The sequence below is a fragment of the Semicossyphus pulcher genome, unplaced genomic scaffold (genome assembly GCF_022749685.1).
Source record: "Semicossyphus pulcher isolate SPU_LCO1_2020_fin unplaced genomic scaffold, fSemPul1.0.p SCAF_7, whole genome shotgun sequence".
NCBI classification, from domain to species: domain Eukaryota; kingdom Metazoa; phylum Chordata; class Actinopteri; order Labriformes; family Labridae; genus Semicossyphus; species Semicossyphus pulcher.
Window position 1 is genome coordinate 17,725,143 of NW_027211748.1, and position 21,122 is coordinate 17,746,264.

A 21,122-nucleotide genomic window follows, 5' to 3' on the forward strand; every position below is an offset into this window, starting at 1 on the left:
GAGAAAGTGAGCTAACTGTTAGCTAGTTAAGAGTTGTGAAAGTTGTTTTACTTCTATTCATTGGCTCGAGTTTCTGTGACTTTTTTTCTATATTGTTGAGAACTTTGCCCCGGCAGTGTGCGCGCACACTCGTGCTGAGTTAATGTCGTAGCATTACGTCAAGCTTTTTGGAGAATCATCGAGCATTTAGGCAGAATTAAAGCTGAAAATATCAGCAGAAAAATGACATCTGCCGATGCTGATATGTCATTTTCAAGCCATTATCTGCAGATACTGATAACGTGCATCCCTAAATATTTGGGTACTTTTCCACAAGAAAAATACTTGCAGTCATTTGTGGCCCACATCTTGGTAAAGAGGTACATTTTTAAAAGTAAAAATAGGGCTTCAATTGAACAATTTCTAAGCAGGAAGCGAGGAAAAGATTGGACACTAATGAACTTATTTTATCTGGACGGATGGAAAAAGAGACGAAGGAATCACTCATTCATAACATGGCCTGCATGATGCACCTCTAAATATGCTTTTAACAAAATTATGAAGTGATGGCTGACTGTGTCTCTTTCTTACTCTTCCACTTTCCCTCCCTCCCTCCCTCCCTTCCTTCTCCACCCACACTAACAACTGCAGCAGCTATTCTGTTTCATGTACAGACATGGTGGTGTTATCCGCAGGGGCTGACCTCTTCCACTCTCTCCCCTATACCAGCTTTTTCCAGGATGGGTACAATGCTGCCCTTGCCCTGCATTAGTCTACCCACGGAGACACCACAACAAAAACAAACCCTGAAACTCCAGACCCCTCCACGTCTGTAGGAGCTCAGGGTTGTGTGTGGGGGGAATAATGGAGCTTTTTCGATACAGTCAAAATAAAAAAGAAAAGAGGTCTGGCGTGGCTTTCAATGCCAGCGGAGGAAATGTTTTTTTCAATGCAGCTGTTTTCTCAGAGGCTGCACCTGGTGGAGTTCACAGCCAAACAGGAGGTTGAGGTTAGTTCAGCTCATTGGTATGGGAGAAAGGGTGAGACAAGGATAATGGCAGGAGAATTGGTTGGAGAACAGAAAAAAGGAGGGAAATAGTGGTATAAATATGGTCATCAAATGTGGAAATGAGACAATCATAGGCCCTGCAAGTGTTTCCACATGTGCTTTCACTTGTCCTGGCTAATTAGAGCTCTGCTTAGGTTGAAGGTGGGCAGAGGCAGGCTGGGAAATACTCCATGCACCAATAACAATTATAAAGGGGTAATTCGTTCTAATCATTCTAAATAACTGAAATCACTAGTGTGGATGCACCATCGAGGGTACAGGGTCTCTAAAAGGAGAAAGATGCATGGTTACTGGTGAGTGAAAAACAAGAACATTTAAAGTGCTGCACGGTTGTTTGTGGTCTGCGGGTGCTTGAGAAAAACATACTTTCTACTTTACCTCGTACGTAGAGATTGGCAGGAGCGGAGTAACGGGTCCCGGCGCTGTTCATGGCGACACATTCATATTTCCCTTGGTCGGACTCCTCGCTGTTCTCAATTTGCAGAGCTCCTGCGTAGAGGATTAGCAAATTTAGCCGTCTTGACAGTTGAGGAATATGAGATGAAACTTGGCATGAAACCACAGCAGATATCTGTACAGTGACTCGCTAGAGAGCCTTTAGTCAACTAGTCAAACCCACTTCATGCATAATTAAATGTCCCCGACATGGACGCAGTTTTGTCAAGAAAAATGCTTATGGCAACAGAAGCACTTAGCTGATTTGGCAAGTTAAATGAAACCGCTAACAGAGCATTTGCCTAGTCGTGTTAAGGGGAGAAAAAGGACCATGACTGAGGGTCAATTAATCATCCAAATAACATGTCACAACCAGCACAGTTTGATTAAGGCCTTCTGCTTATGAAAATAATTGACAAACCAAAGTGTTTGTGTCATGGAGGGTTATCTGTCTTAGCCAGATGTTAGGACGCAGCTTAGCTTTAACGCAGAACAAGCACACACAAAGCAGGAGTGGATGGATTTACCAGAGGACAATGTTTACAATGGTGGGCCTTGAGAGAGTAAATAACGCTCTAAGATATCCTGTTTGTTGAAATAAGACTAAAATGCAAACACATTCTACCAAAATGAGAGTATCTGTTTGACGGCCTAACATGTTGCTGCAAGGTAACTGCCAGTGCAGGTATCCTCTTTCAATTGTTGAGTATGCATTTAGCAGTGAGGTCATAATTGTGTTCTTCTATTACCAGCTATTTGACCACGTCTCACCGAAGCCCTAAAGCGAGACGCTCCTCTGCCAGATGGTTGAGATTAGAATTCATAATACCAAGTAGCTGTAGTCATCAGACAGAAGTCTAGCATGTTGTTTCTAACAAAGCATGAAAGCCCAGGAGATCTGTCTTGGTTCTGTTATTCTGACACTCCATGTCCAGAACAATCTTATAACCACATCTATTGAATTGCAAATGGCAGACAGATGGGACAAATTGTGTTCTGATGAATTAAAAGACAGAAAACTAAACTCTTACCTGCATCCCACACTTTAAAAAAATGCATGTTTAAAAATAAACTACTTCTCTCAGCAGAACACAGTACGTATGTCACAAGTGAGTGATAGCAGCTATCACGTCTCCAAAACAGCATGGTACGAGCATGAAAGGCGGCCAGCCACCATGCAGTTTGAAAATGACAAAAATACTCAGCATAAGATGATGTCAGGATACATTTTGTTGGGGATCATGCGGTATGAGATGAGTGTAACAAACAGGTACCACCAACCGTAAGGGGGGGGGGGCTTGAATCAAGACGAGACCAAAGCAGAGAAGTGAAACAGGGCGGGGCACTGACGTGACAACACCAGCGCAGATGTCATGACAACACATCTCTCCAAGGTGTTTGCTCTGCATGTTGAGCTCATCGCGGTCTGAATCAGCACTGACATGCACCTGCATAATAATGCTGTTGTCACCAATCTGTCAATCTGCCTGCTCTCCCGTGGGAGAAAACAGTGGGAGTAGCACAGGAACGGAGACGGTTGCTGCTATGGCAGTTGTCACAGCTACAGCGACACCAAATCCCCTCAATTACTCCCAACTACTCAATCAGGGGCAGATCTTCTGCAAGGTCATTTCACTGTTTCCCAGTGCAGGGATTACACGAGTGGCACAGAGAGACTGCCTTGACTCCTAAAGAGTTAAACATGTTATTGAATCTGGGTTGTATGTGAGCCGTGGACAGTGACACATACAGCTGGTAGCTCCAAATGTATTCAGCTTTTACCCCAGACATCCACTCTTTACCTCAGTGTTGTTGAACGGGAATCATTCTTTCACTTGGGGGGGAAAGCAGATGATTACCATAAAAAGAGGTTGAAGCTTCCATCTTAACAATCTCGACCAGGCCTCCTGTTCCCATGCTGGGGGCGCAACGCTGCATAGGCTGTATGCAAATGCAGCCATTTCTGTTTACATTAAGGCTGCATAGGGGAGGCAGGTAGATCCTCCTGTGGCAACAATGGTCTTTGGATTAAAATGAAACTCACGCCTTTCAGCTGAGAAGTCAGAGGAGAGAAGCTGTTTGTTTGTATCTAAATGTGTTTATGTTTCTTCATAAACGTGGTTAATTTTTTACCATTACAGGAGCCTTAAAAAGGCTCATTTACAACATAACACCTTGGACTTCTGCATTCCCATTCTCCGGACGTCAGGGTTGGTGATCATTTGTTTGTTAAGGAGCAGACAGCAGACAGACGCGTTGGTAAGACACGGAGTGGGGAGTGGAAGAGGGTGGGTTTTCGCCAACATTGTGGATGAACCTGGTGATGTGGCTTTGAGGGGGAGGAGGGGGGTGCAGCGGGGTTCTGATATGGATGTGAGGGAATGGTGTGGACGTGATATTTTCCAACACACTTCATCATCCTTACCTCTAATTGGTGTACCACCTAGGTGGGAGTAATTTCGATGCAAACAGGGTTGAGAGATTAGTTAGTAATCCACTTACAACAGTGGGAGAGAAATATATGGCTTCTGACAGGCTACAGATAAAATAACCTAATACACAGTAGAAGCCACTTAAATGCAATTTGACAAAGCTCAGTGTACCTAATCAGTGCTATGAAGCTAGTAAAGATATGGGACTGCACTTGTCTGTAAATAGCCAAAAACAACACAGCGTTTGAGAGAGATCTCTTCTGTCAGGCTAACATTTTTAAATAGCATTTTTCACTTGCAGAAAAAAGGCCACAGCCACATCCGTCCTTGCTTCATAGCGACAGATTTTTTTTTTTAAAGCAATCTAATTAACAATGACCCTCAGACTGCAGTTGTGCAGAAAGCTGTTAGTGAAATGGGCAAAAGAAATGAATGAAAGTCAGTAAATAGAGTAATGCACAGGAAAAGGTATTCAGGTCAGAGGTATTAAACTGAAAAGAAGTTAGTATCTCTGCAGAGTGAATGATTTGGATGGTGAGAAGATAGACCTAATCTGTCTGCGTGCTCGCTCAAAATCGAGCGAATTTGATGCAAGAGAAAAATGGTCTGCCATTTCTGTTGAACTGTGGTAGAAAATGAATGCACTTTTTCTGCAGAAATTGGCCTCATTTCAGGTCATATGCAGTAATGTAGATCCTGATAGGAAGCAGATGTCAAGTAAAGGATGGTGGATAAAGAGAATTGTTAGTCTGAGGGCATTACATATCAGCACATTTTCAGGCACTATATGCAAGAAGAAAACTAATTAAAAGTTTGTTGCGAGGAGTAAACAATCACAGTTTAAGGCACAGATTTATACAAACATTATCATACAATTAAGTAGATGTATTATTATCTAATTTGTGAGAGGTCTGTATCTAATTTGGGACGTGCTTGTAGAGCCACAGTTTTAATATTGCAAGAGCGCGGACAGCATGAGTGCCCCAGTGACCTCTATCAGGCTTCCTCTGGGCAGCTTTAGCGGCAGGCTTTTTCTGGAGTAGCTCTCATCTTTAATCTTCAGGGCCTCAGACCAGCAGCCTGCCCTGACACTCTCTAAGTGAGGTAGATTTAGTAAGGAGTGACAAGAGTGAGCCTGGTCAAAAGCCTCTAATCTTTCCACCTTGCACCGTTTCCATCTGATCCGGGTCAGGGTGGCTCTGTTTATTTATCAAGTGGACTGCTGCTGTGAACAAAGAGCGCCTCATTGATTCGTTTTTTTATTCTCCGCAAGGTTGAATCCAGGCTAATGCATCATTGGCTGGCCTCATTGTGACCCAGCTGCATGTTTAAGAGGGGATTACGGATTATTTAATAAGGTGGAAAAAAAATTCCCTTTCTGTACTTTGGAAGGTTACAAACTCATGCATCACCGTCAAAGACTGCACACAAGCAGGGACAAGTTCGACCAACTTCTGTGTTAGTTTGCGGCTGACGCTGTGAGGAAACAAAATCTGTAAGAACTCAGCTAACACATCAAGGTGACAAACTTTGGATATAACTTTCATGTCCTTAGTGATGAAAGAGATTTTATGAAGTCATACATGACAACAAAGGCTCTTTGTGCTTTCACATCATCCTCATGACTCATGTGTTGGTATTTGATGGCTTGTACCCTGCAGCTTGCCTCTGCTTTATATTTACATCATTAGACACCTGAAGAAATGTAGTCTGGTCAAATCAAATTGTACGTGAAATTAAATCAAATCACATTAAAGTGTACCTGAACGAAGCTGTTTAATGCGCCCGTTGCTGCTGCTGATATCCACAGGAAGCATGTCCTTGAACCAGGAGATCTCCGGGTCCGGGTTCCCGCTGGCGGCGCACAGCATGGTGGCCGTCCTGGTCCTTTCAACCACCTTCAGCTGAGGACCCATATCGATTGTGGGGAAGCCGTGGGGGATCTGGTTCTCTGAAAATTTGCAAAGAAGATTTTTAAGTACATGAAGACACAAGAGAGCGAGAAATAATAAAATAAAAACAAGAAGAGGAAAAACATGTTTACAAAAAGAGAAGCTCTCAATAGCTGAGAGAGGTGCTGAGTGCATCAGAGCTGCTGAGCAGGAAGAGCAAATGCATTTCAGGTGCTACAGACGGACAGTAATTGAAACACACACACACACACCAAAAAAGCTGAATATTATACTGGTAAATTTTACATCAGGTATGATTTGGATTTCAGATTTGGTTGAAAATAAATTCCGTCTCTGATTGATTATCATAGGAGGCTTATTACCCGGCACGGGGAGTCTCGGGTTTAGACAGGGGAAGGATAGTAGCAATCTGCCCCTGGGCACTCATGCATAAAATGAGCCGCCTTAGGCTTAGCAAGCTAAACAAACCTATTTGAATAATCCAACTCATCATTATGAATGTAGCAGCATATCCATGACAACACATAAAGTATGATCCCAAAGGCTGAGTGAGATTCGGAGGTGAAAGGTTGTCTAACATATAAACAAGAAGATCAACAAATAAGAACAATGTATATCAAATCGTAAACAACAGTACAACATTAAGCAAATCAGGAACACTGGCAATTGTTAACCTCTTCATTTTGTCTGATATTCAGATTAAACAAATCTTTTGGTGAGAAACCCGTAGCAGAAATCTTCGCTCAGATGTAAAGCATTTGTCACTTATATATCCTAAACCCCTAAATCATACCCTCCCCATCTGCCCTCGTAATAAATCCCATTTTAACCTCTGGACAGCGTTAATCAAGAGGAAACACGATGGCCCTCAAGAGGTATTATTATCAGCTTGCTCTCAAACTTGTAATCTCTTTTATCTCTTCTCTTTTATGTAGATGTCTCCTTGGGGCCAAAGCGCTGAGATGAAATCCTTAGAACAGCGCTAATGATTGTAACTCCTGCCTTAGGTTCAGCATCAGAAGATACCTTACTGCAGGTTAGGAAAAAGCAAATGATGGATGGTCTACAGGGATGGGCAATATTTTAACAAGATATGGATGAGGGTGTTTAGAAAGGTATAGAAGCAAATAGCTGCTAGAATGGGGTTCTAATGGTACACCAAAACCGTACCAATGATTTCTTTACTACTCAAAATGTAATGAAGAGATAGGTGAGGAAAAAAAGCGAGAAACTTTCATCAAGGTGTCTTAATGTACGGTATTTAATCTCCACTGGAGTGGTCAACCATGTAGGACTGTGATTACAGGTCTGTGCATGTACGACAGAGAGGGAGAACAAAGCTCAAAACATCCAGCGTCCTCTGCAAGCTGCTCAGATTACTTCTGATATAAAAGTTGTTGTTCACTCTGGATTAATCAGATATAGATGGAGAGCTGAGTCACAGTGATGCAGGGTTGTCTCTCATAAATAAGCAGCTATAAGAGGAGCTATATATAGTAGATTCTTGTATTGTATAAGTATGTAGGGGCAAAATTTACATCTGAATTATTGAAGCTACATTTTCTCTACTCTTTTTTATGCAGTCATTATATCATTGAATTATGTTTGAATTTCATTCTGCTTTCCTCAAAGATTACATCAGCAAGAAGGCTGTCTGACTTAAGACCGGGACTACACGATGCAAAGAAGAGGATTTTCTCGATGTCTCCCCTCGCTTGGCTCGTCTGAGTCAAAAATCCATATGTAAACTTATATGGCTGGGGCATGAATAGCTGCACGGGTGTTGTACTTTCTTCTGATCCCAGGCAGAACAGTTGTTCCTCCATTCACCCTTGTGTTTGGCCGGCAGCCCGGATCGTCTCATATTCAGATGTAGCTGACAGATCTCTGCATGGCCTCTTATCTCTGTGGCGAGGCTTACTTCCTGTCTAACGATATAGGATTTGTTTTCGGACGTCCCAGCTGAAATGAGGATACCTCGACAAAACGGACAACCAAATAATGCTGGACAATTTGTCATTGTAGGAGTAATGGTAACAGTAGCAGCCTGTGTTCCTCTGTGGTTTGCTCCCTCTAACCTTCAAAGCAAAGGAAGAAAGGGGACTTATTTTAAAAACCTGGAGAGTTTGATGGGCAAAGAAGAGCAGAATAAAAGATTCCTCCACCATCCTCCTTTTCAGGTGCAATTTTGGCAAGCCAATAAATAATTTAAAATCTTAAGGGAGCTGAACTCCAGTCTCATCTACTTACAATTCACTTAGAACATGTTCATAATGGTTACAGATCACCTGAGAGAAAGTCCCTTTGTGGCGGCTGACATGGACCCAATTTTCTCATGTAGGCAGTCAGCGGGGAGGCACAGTAGGTGTGGGTTCAGGGAGTAGTGTGCTGTGTTTGGGGACCTTGCAGAGGAACTAAATTAAATGTTGTACGTGTCTGTGCAGTGATGTAGCTACTATTCCCTACTGAATGGAGGATTGAAGTCATCCCAAAAGCATAGTTTTTTTTGATCTCATTGATGATTACCAATGGGGTGAGGTATGGGTAAATCCATTGAAGCTGTGTCCTAATGTTTTTAACATTTCATTCAGAGTTGCAGTCCTGAGCAGGCGGCAGATCTTCAACCAAGCGTGGCTGTGATAAAAATCTGTACATTTAGGTCTCTCTACCAGTGCTCTGCTGATCCCTAATGTTTGTACATTTAACACATGGTTGGGCCGCAGAAAATCACTCCATCTTTCGCCTGAAATTGGTGTATCTTCCCTCCAGGTCTTGTATAAAGTAACTACATGTTGGAAACCAATCGATTCAATGAGGCATGGCGCCGTCCTGTCCATCACGTCTAACCAGTTATCAAAGGATTTTACAGGAGGAGGACTGAGAATCAGTCATGCCATATTTTAAGGTGAAGATTTGGTCAGTTTACCTGAAAAACTTAGCTGCAGCGACTTCATGATTTGCAACAGAGAGATGCCCAAAGAAAGAATTGCTATTCATGCGGTAGTGCTTTGAGGAGGAGTGTGAGCATGGGATATTTCCCACCAAACCCTCTTGTATTGCTGCCTATAGAATATTTATGATTAAGATTATTGGCAAATGTTCCCAGGCTGTGAAAAATGCAAACCATTGGTAAAACAGGGCGAAAGACCCCAAAGGAGTTATTACACGAGTCAGCAGCTCCGTCATATCACGGAGCACAAACAGGGAACACTTTAAAAAGCAAACAGCTGCTGCAAAGCTTCTACATGAATCCATCCCCGACTTCTGCTTAATGTTTGCATTGCAGGCAAACTCTTATTACAACTGGTGGGCATTTTTTACTACACTGTGTGCATGGAAGATTAGTGGAAAGTCACTTCGCTGTGACAACTCTAACATGGAAGAGCAGCCGGGCTGTTTCTACAGTAAGTGTTATACATATGTAAGAGGCAGAGCACTTCTGCACTGCTCAGCTTCAATGTAATTCCCATACAGGGAGGAGGATAAATCCAAGGTTAGTTAGTGTTGGGAGAGCGTAACCAGAGAGAATACAGAAGAGGAGCTCACACAAAAAGGATTTCATTGGTACAGAAATCGAAGCATAATGGTAAGATTTAATAAATGGCTGTAATATAGTGGATCTTGCATGTTAGCTTTTAAAAAGCTACCCGTATATTTCCAACTGTATGCCCACATATGCTCATTGTGCTTTCAAGAGCCAGGCCACAGACAGAGGACGGCTGCTCGGCATGAAGACCTCTTAATAATAACATTATTCTCAAACTCAACTTCAAATTGTACGATTTAATTTTCAGAACTTTTTAAAAAGGAAAATCAGAGAGTTTTCTCTCTTGCAAAAGGTCAATTATTAAGTCAATTATTTCTGTATGGTTTGAATGTTAATATGATGCTCAGAATGGAAAGATTACATTTCTCAAATAGCAACCCTCCCTTCTAACTAAACTTCCCAGAGTTGCCCTCGTCCTTGGCTTTTGGTAAAAAAGGATAATTAAAAGTTCTCTCTATGGGCGAACTTATCAAAGATCTAGTCGATGGGTAAGATTTGAGGCCTGTCTGTCTGTTCCCTAATACAGCGATTCCTGCGGCTCGCCTTGTCTGCCAAATTGTCATCCCGGGAAGACAAAGACGAGCCTTTGTTCTGTACGCTTTAATTTGAAGGGAAAAGAAAAGCGATGGGGAAATTTGGAAGGGATCCAATGAAATAGTGCGGGCAATGCAGGTTGATGTTTGTAAAGATAGAGGGCATTTTTAATAAAAGGCCTCTTGTGCTGGAGTGTAATTTATCATCAAGTAAAAAAAAAAAAAGCTCCACTTCTGGGTCTAGTCCGGGCAGGGAAATACGAGCAAGGAGAAAATCTTAGCGATAATATCAATTAGGCTCAGCATTTCTAAGACGGATAGTGCTTCAACCAAAAAAAATCGTATTTCTTCACCCTCTGTAATCATGCGGGCTGTCTTAAAGCAGTGGTGTTTCATGGACTCTGTTAGTGCGTCTGTGATATAGTTGTAACAACAAAAACTGGTAGAAACGCCCTGGATTTGCAAATGAGTAAGGCCCGAGGCAAAGCTAGGAATGCATGAACTGGTTCCCCCATGATGGGAAAAATAAGGGCCATTGTTCCCTCAACAGCCGTTTATCACGCACAGAGTCGTGCTGCAATATGAGAGGCTTAGCAGATGAACTTGTTTACAGCGGTTTCTGTAGAAAAGAGAGGCCATGAGGTGATGGCTTTATGTGGGTTTGTGGTGGTACTGCTCAATTAGGATAGCGGTGGGGGCCTTGACGATACACAAAAGACAAGGGGGAACATTGGCAGAATAATTTGTAAAGAGAAGAGGCACTGGTTACATGGTAATTAGTGAAATTAAGAAAACACGATACAGTAATCATAAACTGTTATGTCAGGGAGGTGTGCCTCTGCTGTAAGTGCCACGGGCAGGTGGGGTAAGATTTAGACGAGAGGGGAAAAAAAGTAAAAAAGAAGAGGGGCAGGGAGGAGAAGAGGAGGGGGCAGGGGAGGGGTGCATGCCAACCTCCTGCCAGCTCCAATTACCAGTGTGAGTGGAGCGTGGCAGCTAGGGCGATGGGTCTAATCAGAGCCCTGCTGAAAGAGACCCGTCCCTGTCCTCGTGTCCCACTGGGAGGCTGCTGGAGCTCAATCCCACACTATCGTCAGCCGGCGTTTTTCCCCTCAACGCAAACACACTCATCTCAATGGGGGAAAACACTCCAGAAAGCCCTGCTCCTTCATAACAGGGGAGCCCTGACACAGTGGCACAGGATACAAATGTTCTGTAGGAAAAAAACGGCAGCCTCATTTCCATTGCGGTGTGCCCTACTATCTCCTTCCGTCTTCCACTCGGGTGCGAAAACGGGCGAGCGACATGAGCTGCTATGAATGTTTTACGTTACAGTTGCACCACAGAAAGGTCCCAACAGAGACGACATGCAGCGGAGAAACATACGTCTGGAAATATTCATAAGAAAACAAACGGAACAACATGAACAGGAGCTGTGTGAACGCTTGCATCTCGCTTCATTCGGTATCAATAGTTAATCTAATTCAGCATCAACGTGTGAGCCTTGCTTAAGTTCTTCCGCGTTTACATCTGAGCTGATCTCATTTCCAGCAAGAAATAAAAAGGCCTTATGATCTCCACGCGTGCCTCTTGCCAAGTGATGGATGACAACAATTAAAGGTGATGTCTCCTTTGATAGCGGGAACCAAAGGACCACAGTGACAGCAGCACAGCCACTTACCTCATGAAATATTACTGCTCTAAAATCTACCCTTTTAAACATACATCAGTGCTCTGTCTTTACACTGCAGGTAGAAAAAATGGCGCACTTCTGGTGGATATGTAGGTCATTTTGTTATTTAGTTTTCATGCTTGTGGGGAGGTGTAGCATTTAGCTTTTAACAGACGGCTAAATGTTTGAAAGAGCAATCTATTTTGTTCAATGTGGAAGCTACAAAGGTTACAGCCTCACCGATAAACCCTTTTAATTATTCACCTTTCTGCTATCTCATCCTGTGATGGAAACTATATATAGAGCAATGAGTGATGTCTGCATCTGTGTCTCGACTGGTCTTGAGTCAATCTAACACTAAAAAGCAGACAAGTCATCTGCAGAAAACAAAGCGAATGGCCTGCGGCTGTTTCTAGCCAAGAACATCGACGAGACAGACATTTGCATCTGCGTGAGACATGCAAGAGTGTGAGAGGTGTCAGCAGCAGGAGGTGCAAACAGAAAGCCAAAGCTAACATAAGTTCAACTGAGAGAGCTCTATGAAGAGTTGGATCGCCGATGGTGTGTAAAACATTCAGCAAGTTCATTTGGAAAATGTTTAACTGCAAAAGGATTTATGAGGAGCGGCGGCAGTGAAGTGGTGAGCCCCGACGCCTTGCCCGCTCCGGGGTTTGAACCTGCCGGCCGTCTGGCTGGAGGCCTTTAATGTGTGGACTGTGAATGTTCTCTCTCTTAGCTGGGTTTTCTCCCTGCTGGTGACTTCATATTGCACATGGATGTGAATGTGCAAGCACTGTAGGAGTTGTTTTCACATATATGACATTTTCCGGACATTCAGGTCCTGATATTGTCTGGATTTGCCCTTTCGCACATGTAGCACACAGCTGGAGTGTTACACATTATCGGTATCTGCAGATTAGGCTTGAAAATGACCGGCATCGGCTGATATGTCATTTTTCTGCTGATATTTTCCGCCAATAAAATGCTTTACTTCTGCCTAAATGCTCGATGATTCCCTAAAGCTTGATGCAATGCTACGACATTAACTCTGCACTGCCTGCACCTCGCCTCTTCTGTCAAAGCATGAGGAAGGGTGCAAGATGTCTGCGGTATGGCAGTTTTTCAAAGTTTCCCATATGGACATTAAGGATGTGCTCAGGAGGGGCCAAATCTCATTCATCCAACACCACAAATTTAATTTTGCCATCTCAAGACTCAGCCACTGGGCCACTACAATAAGAGTAGGCATGACATCAATTCCACTACAGGGGAGACTTGATGTTCTCCGCAATTAGGTGGGAAAAAAATGTTCCTTATATATCGGTATCGAAATCGGGAAAAGGGGTTGGAAAATATCGGTATTGGATATAGGCAAAAAATCCAATATTGTGCATCCTAGTTAATATCACTCCAACATGTAAAAGGATACATTGGCAATACAAAATCAATAGTGAAAAACACTGTAAAGGTAAATGAAGCAAACACCAGTATCAACACGCCCACTTCCTTGCTTGGAACAGTCTGGACAAATACCTGCTGCATTCACATGTTGGTCGCTTGGACGTTAAACTAACTTCATACAAGGGGGCTGGCAGAGTAAAGGCAATTTAATGCTGGGATCAATGGATACTGACAATTTCACATGAAGCCCACCCAGGTAATGTCGGTAAATTTTCAGGAGCGCAATGCATGTGGGAAACTTTAGTGCCTTGTTTGTCTCTATGTGTCAGGTAAGCGGTGTAGCTGATTGGTGGATTGAAAGAAAACACGAAGCTAATAGGTCACTTTGTTGGACAATGGTGATGGATTAAATTGTGGTTACAACAGAGCTTCCATTCAGAGTAACATTGCATCATTACAGTTGCAGCTTATTTAAATTTCCTGCGGTTCGCTCAACTTTCCCCTCGTATGTGTTTGATACGTGTGTTAGCACATGCAGGTGTTTCTTCCTTAATCCTGTGACATTCAGGCAGCGACTAATGGGCCCCGGAGCAAGTCAGACAGACCCGGCTGGTATTCATGTAACTGCCTTTGCACTTTGACTTGCAAAACATCGAAGGGCAAGGAGTTCTCTCACATGTTCTGCCATGAAGGGCATGTGAGCAGGACCCTTCTGCTCTTCAGAGAAATACTAGTTGGCAGAACTCCCACTGCAGAGGTCTCCTCAGCGGGGATGACACGGCACACCCCGACATCAAAGACCCGGCAAGGAGGCCATTGATGTAATACTGTTGTAATGACATGAAAATTGTGAAAATCTCTATGGAAATGGGGGCGATTGTACAACGTGCAATGAAATGTGGATTCAAATACGTCTGAACGTCTTCTAAAGCCGGTTGCCTCTGGCACGCTATCTCTTAGGCCAGGTGTTATGGCAGTTGCTATGGAGATAGTGGGGCGTCAAACACAACAAACATGCGCAGACACACCTGCATGCAACGGACCATCACAAAAACACAGTCATAACAAAAACACTGTTAATGCAGTTCTTAATACATGTTAGTGTTGCTATAAGTGCTGTTATTCTGCTGTTTATTCAAGTGTGCTTGGTGTAAAAGGACCGTAATGCATGCCATGACCTTTGAAATAATACACTTTTTTGTCTGGCTGAGCAGAACATTTGGCCCTACTTCCTCGCCTACAGGCAGATAATCAATAACAGTCATCTAATTCCCCCTCAACTCGTTCCTTTCCTTCCTTCCCTCCCTCTCTTTTTATCTTCTCCCTCTCTCCGCTTTCCTATTCATCTCTACTTCTCCCTTTTTCTCCTATCTGATATCATACTTCCCCTGTCGTCAGGATGATCTACGGCCCTGCCAGATGCCCCGCGCCTGTTATTTATGCGGCAGCGCACCGGTTAGTACATAACCGTGGCCTCCGACTATTACTGCAACCCAAGGGTGGTCTTCGAAATTCACATGGTTATGCTGACCGAGTCACCTTGTGGGACAAGCGCTGCTGCACAGAATCACATCCTCCATTAACTACGCTATATGAGTCGCACAGCTGTAGGCTTTCATTTGGAGATTACGGCTCTACTTCTTGCCTTGTGGTCCAACCAACAGGAGTTTGATTGAAGACCCTTGAGATTATAGTATTACAGAGTACACGGTTTGAGGTTTACTACTCATTTTTATGTAACTGCCTCTAAGATGGAAAAACCTAAGGGCTCATGGTAAATTTCTGTGCTAATACGATGTGGCTAATAAGACAGGCTATTCCTCCAGGTGTCTCGGAAAAAGAACAAGGACGGGACCGGGAATCAGGAAGCGTGACGGTTAATGAAATAAGGTCCACGAAAAAGGAAGCAGAGCGGCGGTTTGCAAATAAATGAATTAATTGATCCTCTCCACAACTCAAATTAATCATCGGCAGGGCTTTATTGTGACATGTTTAGTGTAATTACGGCAGATAGGGATGGCTTTTATGAGTTCAGAGAAAGGCAGTGGATGTAGTGGAATGTGGCAGGTTCTGTTAATTAAATCCTCACTGACTGGGCTCCTGTGACAGCCTTTACTTATTCTCTCAGTCAGAGATAATGAATAATACACGGAGACTGCGAGTCAATGCTGACAGCCTTAACTTTGTAGTGGTTTGCAGAAGTGATGGGTGTTCGAAAATGTCACGGTTTGACATAACCTATTAGAGGAGGGGTATGTGATTGTGGAGGAAGATTGTTAACATTTGATCTCAGCAGCACAACAAATAGAGCTCTCCCTTCAGAAGCTCCGCCCCCCAAATTCATGGACGCACTTCGGTTAACGACACTAACAACCTGAATATGGCTGAAGTGTCGGCTTCAGCGGGTGAGTTTATATTTTTATTACCATGAAAATACAGGTGGCATATGTTTTTGGAGTTGTCACGAGTGTGAAAATAAGCCTGCCAGTATCCTGTAGATGTGGAAGCCAACAACATCTCTAAGCCAAAATAAGCTGAGGAGAATCTTGTTATGCGTATTTACAATTAACATCATCGAATAATATCGCCAGCAACTTCATCAGTAGCAGTGACTTAAACTCTGAAGTTGTGATACTTATACATAGAAGGTCAGTGATGGAGAATAGCCAGAAGTAGCAGAGCAGGAAGCAGAAAAAAAATCTTTTTATACTACCTACAACTAAGCCTAACATACCATGTAGTAATTCCATCTTGTGTAGCTGCTACACGTCTATATTTCACCAGCAACAGGACAGAGGCCTGCTTTCCTTGACAGTCGCGGTCAATAATTGGGCTATAAATAATTAAAGTAAGCGCTCCTAACTGCTGGGTGTTAACATGCCCTGACACTGTGCGTTAAGCAGGGCAGACCTGAATCTGAGCCTGCTCGCTCCGTCAACCTTCCCTCGCGAAACAGGTTAAAAATATTGATGCAGATGTAATGCATGCAAAATCAACAATGCCTTTGACAGCTGTAAGCAAACCGAACAACTGCAACCTTGAAAAACACAGCTTAGCAGCTTAGAGAAAATGGGCCTGTGCCTCTTAAACACGAGAAAAATGTCAAGCTTAAGGCCGAGCTATAACCCCCGGTAGTGAGTCAGGCCGTTTTCCCCTGCCTTCTATGGCCCACTGGGTAAGCCAAGAGGGCTTGGTGTGTAAATGTGTGAGGAAAGGGGGTCAGGGTGAAAGGACTCCCATTAGCCAGCTCATTGAGTGTAGGTATTAGAACCCCCCTGACATGCAGCCGGCCCATCCATCCATGGCCGGCCCAGGCCTGGGGAGCTGTTGACTCATTGGCCTGCAGAGCTTTAAGGTGGACCTTGCTCTCTACCTGCAGGGGAGCAGCCCAGGGCGTCATTATAAAAAGGAAAGCTGTTTTTTTTCTGTTGCATTCCGTGTTGTTTTTACTTGCCTCTTCTCATGCATTAATAACAACTTCCATACCATGTATGCAGTATGTACAGTATTATATAAGTCAAGCAAAAAATAGCTACAACACCGCAGGTTAAGATTGTCTCAGTGCTGAGATTTTGTGTTGTAATGAAACAATAGGGCCGGGAAAAACAAAAACACTATGATAAATGATCGGCTTTAACAGCTTTTTCAATTGTTAATTGTCTTTCACTGTGCAGAGATTTCTACTTTTCTGATGTGTTGTCTGCGTTGGAGTGTTGTCTAATCATCGGTTTGCATAACTCAGAGAAAGACGAAGCAGCTAGCGCTGTCGCACATCAAAGCGTTGCAATCATCTACAACATGCAATTATAGGGATGAAGTGTTAGAAATGTAGGAAATCAAAGTAATTTTTACCACACTGTCAATAAAGGACTCTTACAGGAGCTCAAAGTCAAAGACAGTGCTTCTACTGTAGTAAAAGGTTTGATTCGCTTTGTGTCTCTGAATAAAAAAAGGACATCTCGTATTTTGAGTTCTGGACATTTTCAAATTCTGCTTCTGCTTTATAAACAGTTCAGCAAACTCTATTAGTCATCCAAGCCCACCTCTGATTTACAATTATATTGTGATGGTTTTCCTGGGCCATGGGGAGGAAATTACATGTAATCGCCTTCTTTATTAGCAACTGTTGAATCGGACAAAAGCAGAATGGCAGCAAGATTTGTGGACAGGTTGAACCTGGCGGAGCGCAAAACACTTTTAACTCAAGTAATAAGGACAGCATGAAGCGACGAATAAAACACTTTCATGCTAAATTACATTGTGGCTTTCTGCAGGGCAGCTCCCTAAAACATTTGGAGCGCCCCCTGCTGACTGGCTGCAGTATAGGTCATAAAGCCCGCCTCCTCCATGTGAACAGACGGGACATGAGTCAAACTATAAAATCAAAATACACGTCAAATAAATGTTTCTCAAACATGATTTCTTTCATCATAGTTAGTTCTGATCATGCTGATTTATGTCCAAGTGTTCATGTTTCTGACAAGTTTAGTTTTAATTAGTTATTTGATGCTGTAAAAAGGATGATTGACAGCTCTGTTGACAAATACGGCTCCTGCAGTTGATCACCCGTCACGGGGGCTATTTTGGCTTCAATTCTGTACAGTGAGAGCAGATGGAGGCGCGTTGTCATTGATCTTACCCTAGAATGTCAAGTTGATTTAGGCGCATGTTTGTGAGAGACAGTTTCCATCACCCTGTCTGGAAAAATAATATTGTCTCTTCACATTCAAATGCCAGACTTTCTCCCCCTGCTGGCGTTTTGGTCTAGTTAAGAGTGAAAAACAACGACCCCGATGCAACATCTGTGGTCTGATAATCAGGCTAACAAGTGAATACAAATCTAGAGGGCTTACAACAACCAAATCCCAGGCAAAAATACGGCCTTTTACCTCGGCTCTAAAGCAGGCAGCAGTGTGTGCCACTCTGGATGCACGCATGGCGGAACACTATTGATAATCACACCGGTCATGCTCTCACAAACGCGTCTTCGGTAAAATCTGTAATTGAATAATGAAAGCCTGCTGCAGCTGTTTGTGGCAGATATTTAATAGCACATGTCAATTCTCGGATGCTCCTGTCTGTTCCTGACAATGCGCAGATATTAACGGATGTGCATGTCTTGTCACATCTCCAATATCTTCTGAAGCCGAGAGACGACATCCAGACGAGGAGTTCAATATGTCCTGACAACCGACGCCGGCCATAACTCCAAGTTTTTACGCAGTGACAGGCTGCAGCTCTGCTCTCAATAAATGTATGACAGCAGCCAGAAGCAACGGTGTTCAATGTTTTACTGTAAGAGCTATGTCATATACGTAGAGCCTGGCCTATATACTATTTAATGCAGTACAAGAGCTCTACACAAAGAATCACCACTGGAAAGATAATTACTTTAAAGAAGAGGCGATGACTAAACCATGAGGTTTCCCTGCTGTGATCCTCCAACAAAAGCTGCATTTCTGACAAGGCTGGTACTGTACAGGTGTTATTGTATTGTATTGTATTGTATAGTGGTTATTGTCCATCCTCTACACAAGTAGGCATAAGGAGTTTGGCGAGAAGGATGGTTTAGATGCTCTCTAAAAAAGAGAAAAGCGGTTTACATCAGCATCATCAAAAAAAAAAAAAATCACACTAAAGGGAAGAATTTCATCTTTATTCATTTTGCCATTTTCTCTCCCTCGCTTCTTGTGCTTAGCGTTGAGCAAATGAGTTCTTAGAGAGAAAGTAAAAAGCTCTGACGCATTAAAACACTCTTTGAAAACCACTGGCCCACTTAAAAACAGGATAAATACGTCCCGGCTTTCGCCTGTTCTTAACACCTTTCAGGATGTTGAAGTTTTTCCCAAAGTGGCTGAAGTTATGGGATAAATTAGAGAAATGTAAATCCGCTCTCCAGTCATTAGGACAGGCTGCAGATGTGTTTGAGGTTTAAATACCAAATTACTTGCTTTCAACCATTTAGAAAGTGGTGGGAAGCAGCCGGAGCTGAAAACAACTTTTTAAAGAAGCCGTCTAATTCACCACCTGCGCAAAGAAAAAAACAAAAACACTTGCGATTCTTTTACAATTAAACATCTGACTCCTTTGGCTTCTTCTTCTTCTTCATTCTATCACCACTTCTTCATGTTATTCTTACTCATTGACCCGTCTCTCTCTCTCTCGCTCTCCCTCTCTCTTTTTCTCTCCATCCCCTGAGGCCATAGACATGATCAGCACTGACGGCGCAGACATACCAGACATCGCATACTTTACTGATACGGCTTGCCAAAAGCACGGAGCAATTGATGGACAAGTACAGATGATAAAATGTAGCCTCAAAGCAAGAGCGACTTCAGCCAGATGTCGACATGTAACATGGAAAACTTCAGTCTGGTGTCGGAGAACTCTCACGGGACAAATCAATTAGCCAGGGTCAGTTTCAATACTAACTGAAAATATATAGTCATGTATCGATCGCATCATATTCATCCTATAATATCAAACTTTACATTTTATTGTGAAAATCTGCTTCCTGGTTGATTCATACAACAAGCTGTCTGGGTTTCTTAGAGATTTATCGTCCCGCTCAAGGACACTGAAGTGAGTAGGCTGCTGCTAGTTAAAGCCAGCCGCACTAAAATCCCACAAGATCTCAGCAAACAGCTCATCTGCTTTCTTTCGCAAAGAACAAATGCTTGATTGGTTGACGAGGGAAAAATATCCGGCAGCGTCCGTGTTTTATTCATTTTGGAGTCTACAATATAGCAGCTACGGGCCCGATCAAACCTTAAAAAGCTATCCGCCCCCGCTACAAAGCCAAGAGTCCTTGGAAGTAAGGATGTGAGGATGCAGATTGGGTGGCCAGGAGGGTGATTCCACCCTGCCATATTGTGTGAGTCCTTGGGAGAAGCATGCATAGACAGATGCAGTTTGTATCTGTCAGGCTGGATATGATCTACGATGCTGGGCCTGCAGCCAGCAGATGGTGGGAGAAATTAAATCTGTGACACAGACCGTCACAATAGAGCCCAGAAATACAGTGGGGGGGGGGGTACACCTGTAGATCGGTGTGTGTTTTTGTGCTGATGCGTGCCCCTGAATGTCTTTGTGTGCATTCCTTTTGTATTCCTGCAGCGTGTTGTGACAAATAACAGCCCTGCCTTAAACGGAAGTCAAACCAGTTCTGCTTAAAGTCGACCCAAACTTTCACGGGCGGCATCATTTCATAAACAACCCTCAGTGTGTTTTGTTAAACATGAACTGACCACTCACTTTCTCCAACAACAACAAGAAGGTAACAGATATAAGAATGACAGCATGGATATTACAGGAACCCACCAGCGTTCAACGAGAGAATGAGAGGGAGTGAGAAAGTAATGTGGGGGAATAGCAGTTACACAACAGACCTTATTTTGGTCATTGTGGATGATTTGAATAGCGCGAAGGAAAGGAGAGGATTAAGTTGTCGGAGGAGCCGGGCTCGGTATTAAATCATTCCGATATAGCTTCTGTATGTATTTATCTTGCCCGGGAAGAGGCGCAATGCGATTTCTATGCTGTTTATCCAGTCAGGTTTGTTGTCCGCACTTGCCTGGCTCCTGAGATATTTATTACTGGCATTGTGTCGCAGTCATTTTTTGCCCCTGCACCGGGGACCGGAATGCATGCCAGGCAAATAAAGGCCCTTTCTAACCAGTGAGGCCATAATTTGTTTACTGCCATCAAACACAGGGCCTCTAAATACTGACACAGTAAAGCTGGGAAGCCACACTGACTTCCAGTTTGAAAATGTACAATTATAGCCTCTTTTGCTGATATACATTAGGACATAAAATGGACTCGCAGGGCAGAATTCCATTAACACTACAAGGACCTTCATTACTCCCAAGTTTCATGTCTGACATGTTTTCTCAAAGCAAGGTGGTATTTTTTCAACGGAGCTTTGAATCCGTGCATATTTCTTATTTGACCTTTTTAAAAAAAATGACATATTTTCCTCGACGCTGCATCTTCAGAGACGAGTTGCCAGGGAACTTCAAAAACAGAAGTGCAGCTGGTCTGAAGGAGAAGCTTTCTAATTCGCACCCCGACAGCGGAGGATTCCAGTAATGATGGGGCTTTTGATCTGGCACCATTAGATAACATTCCTCCTTTCTGGA

At 43.2% G+C, this 21,122-nt stretch overlaps 1 protein-coding gene across 11 annotated transcripts in view; it reads right to left on the minus strand.

Annotated features, from left to right (window-relative positions):
• LOC138611277 (receptor-type tyrosine-protein phosphatase F) overlaps nt 1–21,122 on the minus strand; it is a 170,603-nt gene that overhangs the window by 70,681 nt on the left and 78,800 nt on the right. For 7 of the 11 annotated variants that reach the window (XM_069684267.1, XM_069684266.1, XM_069684271.1 and 4 more), the window contains exons 5-6: nt 5,678–5,866; nt 1,427–1,537 (exon numbers count right to left, since the gene is read on the minus strand). In XM_069684267.1, coding sequence (XP_069540368.1) covers nt 1,427–1,537; nt 5,678–5,866 — 300 coding nt within the window. Of the gene's footprint in view, nt 1–1,426; nt 1,538–3,908; nt 3,927–5,677; nt 5,867–21,122 lie in introns of all 11 variants that reach the window. The other 4 variants (XM_069684270.1, XM_069684268.1, XM_069684275.1 and 1 more) reach the window with 1 other exon arrangement.